Here is a 4,708-nt window from a genome sequence, read left to right on the forward strand (position 1 = left end):
GAGAGAGAGAGAGAGAGAGAGAGAGAGAGAGAGATGTGCATACATTCATATGTATGTAAATTTATATGTGCGTATGTATGGATGTATACATAGATAGAGACATGGTGCAAGATAGGTGAAATTGACACTCATGTGGATGGGCGCATGTATTTCACCCATGTGCATTCATAGGTGCACATGCATACCTAAAAACACACTTGGAGGGACACATGCACACACATGTATACGACTATCGTACATATATTATATTCAACAGCACATAAACAAAGAGACACATACATGCATTTGCACTTGCCCACACATAAACATACATGCATTCATTCACAATGCACACACAAAGCCCACACACAACTCCTAAGTGCATGTACAAACACTATCATCTTACACACATTGAACACAACAATATTGTCAACCATCTTTATGAATACTTCACTACATGAGGTTATGTGAATTCACACACAATTCTTGAAAACAAGGTTGTCCTCAAAATTGTCTTTCTTCAATTTTAGAAGTTCACTTGAATTAAAAGCATATTATTGTCCAAATGAAAATTCTCAAAAAATAAATAAATTAGTACATATATAGCTCCAAATGAAAAAATCAATTTAAGTTAATTAATGCGCTACTCCATGTCAAAGCCTTTAAGCAAGCTCAAAATGCCCGAGACAAACTTCGAACTGCCTTCGAAATAAACAGAACGGGTTTTAATTACAAATGCCAACATGCAAGGACATAAAATAGTTGTGATGGTAACACATTGGCTGTGCGGAGTAAGTAGCAAGGTTCTTTTGCTTTCAAGTTTTCTTCAGATTTTCTTCATGTTAACCCTCAATACAGGCCACCATTCAATCTGAGCCACGTAGGCAAAGCTCTGCCCAGCGCCTCTCTCTCTCTCTCTCTCCCCCCTCCGGCCCCTTACATCCTATCCATTTTCCTTTACACATTGCATATGCTCATATACGTGTCTATTTATGCACATCTCATACTTGGTCTATCTCCAACATTGTTCACAATTGACGTTTTGAGGATGAGGCACATGCCTCAATACAAGAAAGGACAACAGTTTCAGGAAATGGAGCCTTTTAAATTTAAGTCAGTACAATTGTTGCTCAGTGCAAATATATTCACAAGTACAAATAAAATCTAGCTATAACAGCAAGCTCTCCAAAAACTCGGATTTGACTTTGGTCTAATACAATCCTCAATAACTGTCAGCTGCACGTTATTAGTTGATGCGTGTCTACTGCCCACCTGATGGCAATACAGTTGCAAAAACATTGCTGATAGTGACACAGCCACTAGGGCACAGCCTCACAACGTTAGAGGGGATGGCAGTACTTTGAGTGGAGAGTAGCCAGTATGCAGCAAGATTCAAACTCCAAAGCATAGAAGATATATATTTAAATATAAAAGAGATGTCGAAAAATCAAGCATACAATATCAAATTTGGACTAACGGAAGAAGCAGGGAAAGACAGATGGCTTTTCCCCTTAACCTGTTTGATGAACTTCCTATCAGAATGTTTTACCATGGTGCTGACTCTTGAGATATTTTACATACACCTTGCATTAGTTGTCACAAGGAGTAAGCCACCAAATGGCTTTGTCTTGAGTTCTGAATGCAGCTAATCATCCATCCATCCAGATGTTCCTGCCTCAAAGAATAGTAGGAGGGCAACTTTTCTATCCATCTTGTCAGGCCATGGAGTGGCCCTAAAAAATTAAGCAGATGAATTTCGCCATACAGCAAAATGAGATCACACATAACTACATAATCTAAGGTTATCCGTTCAGGATGTACATGTACCAGAATGACACCGGCTGACATTGACTTCTTCTTTGCTAACATGCTGGTCCTATCATGGCATGAATCACATGGTCTCCTTTCCTAACCATGGCAAATTTTCAGCAAAAAGCAGATATCTGCTGAGCTTCGTTTAGAACAATTATCAAAGAGGTCAACTGGCCAATCAATCTGTCTGTTTTGGCTTTGCATATTTCAGCAAGACTATGAGCATATCGGGCACTGAATTAAACCATTTTCATTGCAGTCTGGGCACCGAACAACCTTGCTATCTTCATTCACAATCTTGCAACTTCCACTGCATTCGAGACAAGGAACAAATCGTACACCTCCGCAACCATCACAGCTACCTCCATGCAACTCTTTGGGAAGCCCTTCAACAAGCTCACTCAGGTCTCCGTTTTCATGAAGCTTTGCTACTTCCTCTACCCCCCCTATGTATCTGCCCTTGATAAACACTCTAGGAACAGAAACTACCCTTCCCATCAACTTCCTCAACTCATTCAGAAAATCAAGGTGCATAGACACATCCCTCTCATCAATGCTCAGGCCAAAGCTTTGAAGAATCTCCCTCACATTGTTGCAATCCTCAAAAGTTTTCCTGATTCCTCTCAAGGTGGTGGTGTACAACACTACAGTTTTCGCACCACCAGGGGGGCACTTCACTTCAAACCTCTCAAACGGGTCATATAACTTCCATTCCTCTTCTGTTGCCCCGGGCTCTGTATAGAGACTTGAAGCTTCATTCACTCCTCTTTCTGGCTCTGTTGCACGTGGCAGGCGGAAGTCCTTTGCTGCATCTGTGACGTCACTATCGCAGCTTTTCCTGTGCAGATCGCCATTGGCATGGACTGAATTCCAATCATCTTCAGATAGATCCTCCAATGCCTTCTCATACGATGCTACGAGTTCAGGATCAAACAAGGGACTGTCAGGTTCACTGAAAAGGTCTTGATGGTGCACAAACGCTCTCTTTGATATTAATCCTGCTGGAGTGGACCCATCCTGTCTTGGACGTGTGCCTGTGGAAACATTGTTCTGATACTCCAGATTCAAGCTGAGTTTCAATCTTCTACTTGCTGTTGACTTCATAACTGGAGCTGAGGATACTGCTGCCCTGGAATTTAGGAGAACATCTTTGCACAAAAACCGGTTCTCAATAGTTACTCTTCTATCCAAATTGCTCTGGTTGCCCGGAAGTCTGTTCTCAACACTGTCTTTTCCATACGTAGTGCTTTTCTGTGTTGCCAACACAGGAGTTATCTGAGGGTAAAGAGGCTTGTCCTTTGAATTGGTTTGGGGCACAAAATTGTTTCTCAGGCCCATTGCTGTTTTGGAAGCGACTGCTCCTTCCCTTCCAGGTACATTTCCATTCTCTGGCTTGGCGTTCTCCTTTTCAAAAAAACCATCTGATTCGGTTATCCTGAGATGTCCACCCGCGAATACTGGAGAATTTTTGCCAGCATTCTCAAGACGTCCTTTTGAAAATTTGCCAACAGCAACGCCGTTTGGTTGACCAAGTCGAGCATCTACTTCCTCGACCGTGTGAAAAGACATGGCTTTACCGAATTTTTTTTGCTGACTTGAAATAGATGCCTTGGTGGAAACAAGTCGAGTATTTGAAGGGGAAGGCCCTCGTGGCGGTTCTTCGTCCAGTCCCCTCATCAAATCTGCGACGTCAATGGTTTCGGGGCCTTCTGAAACGGTAAGATCTGCTGGGCGAAGGTCGCATTTTTGGGCTGGGCTTGAATTAATTCTGCCCACAACCGGTTCCGATGTTGCAGGTATGCTGCGTACCTCGTTGTTACATGGCTTGGAACGAGCTGATTCTGCCAATTCCAAGGTCCTGAGCTTGTCATACATGTCATTCAACGAGATCACACCAGTTGGGTTTTTCCCTTTCCCCTCCGCTGGCTTTGGTGCATCAACTTTCAACAGCCCGTAGGAACTGGACGTAAGAGCTACCAAGTGACGATGGTAGTCGTCTAGGGAGCGGTCACTGTTGAATGTTCTGGACCTGCGCTTGCTTTTCGAAGGAGGGGACATCCACCCCTCTGTGTGCGCTTGTTTCCTCAGAGGCTTTGACGAGGCGCAACCCATCCGCTTTTATTCTGAAAGTTTGCCACCGTAACGAAAGGTCAAAACCGATCAACGCTACGTCTAGAACAGATTGAATTCTGAACAGATTGAATTCTGATAAACGACTTCGTAACAACGAGCGACAGGCAAACGATTGTGCAAACAACAATCTCCGTTCAAAATACCTGATTTAAGCCACCAAACAAACGAGTAGCGGAAAAGATCAAGGCCTGGATGACTCGCTCCAAGGTATGTCTCCCAACTACACCGGGCTTTCTGAATCGTGCAGCAGAACGATGGACACTTTCCTATGAGGCCTGCTTGTGACAAGAACATTCACCGTAAAAATGCGATCGCGAGTTCGTAGGCCAGGAAGGTAAAGAAATCGATTGGCCGTCTTCTTGGGATGAACTGGAACAATTTCGGCAGGAGAGAGCTGTTGCTCAAAAATTATAGTGCTTCCTCTCCTCGGTCGTTACGCTAGACTTCTGCCAAGTAAACGGTTACTGCTTGGAAATACTCAAAGCTCAAGTCAGTAGTCTCTTTTCTTCTCTCGGTTGCGTGTACTGAGCAGTGAGGTCGACACACATCGGCCGCCATTTCTCACTCCACTCTCTCATAATGGCCGATCAATTGTGTCCGCATGTGATTCTGCTCGATTTGTGTGCAGTGCATATTCTTCTCTCAGCACGGGCAAGTTCTGATCTGAAAAAGTGCGATGGAGGCATCTCAGACGTCGATCTCAACAGTCTAACGGCGGACTTTTTCTGTAATATACGAAAAGGCGCAAATGCTGGAATCAACTCAACCGCTAAAGGCGATCTGT

At 43.7% G+C, this 4,708-nt stretch overlaps 1 protein-coding gene across 1 annotated transcript; it reads right to left on the minus strand.

Moving 5' to 3' along the window:
- Nucleotides 1-1,349: 1,349 nt before the first annotated feature.
- On the minus strand, nucleotides 1,350-4,508 carry LOC147904056 (uncharacterized). The gene is made up of 2 exons (XM_087372687.1): nucleotides 4,068-4,508; nucleotides 1,350-3,914 (listed from the first exon to the last, which is right to left on the minus strand). The coding sequence occupies exon 2, from the start codon at nucleotides 3,901-3,903 to the stop codon at nucleotides 2,008-2,010; it is 1,896 nt and encodes a 631-aa protein (XP_087228813.1). The 5' UTR covers nucleotides 3,904-3,914; nucleotides 4,068-4,508; the 3' UTR covers nucleotides 1,350-2,007.
- Nucleotides 4,509-4,708: the final 200 nt, after the last annotated feature.

The sequence above is a fragment of the Dipteris shenzhenensis genome, chromosome 3, assembly GCF_047967505.1.
Source record: "Dipteris shenzhenensis isolate YYH24624 ecotype China chromosome 3, Dip_SZ_1.0, whole genome shotgun sequence".
Classification (NCBI taxonomy): Eukaryota; Viridiplantae; Streptophyta; class Polypodiopsida; order Gleicheniales; family Dipteridaceae; genus Dipteris; species Dipteris shenzhenensis.

What these genes read in the sequence shown, in the direction of transcription:
- LOC147904056 (XM_087372687.1), bottom strand. Translation starts at nt 3,903, where the DNA reads ATGGGTTGCGCCTCGTCAAAGCCTCTGAGGAAACAAGCGCACACAGAG.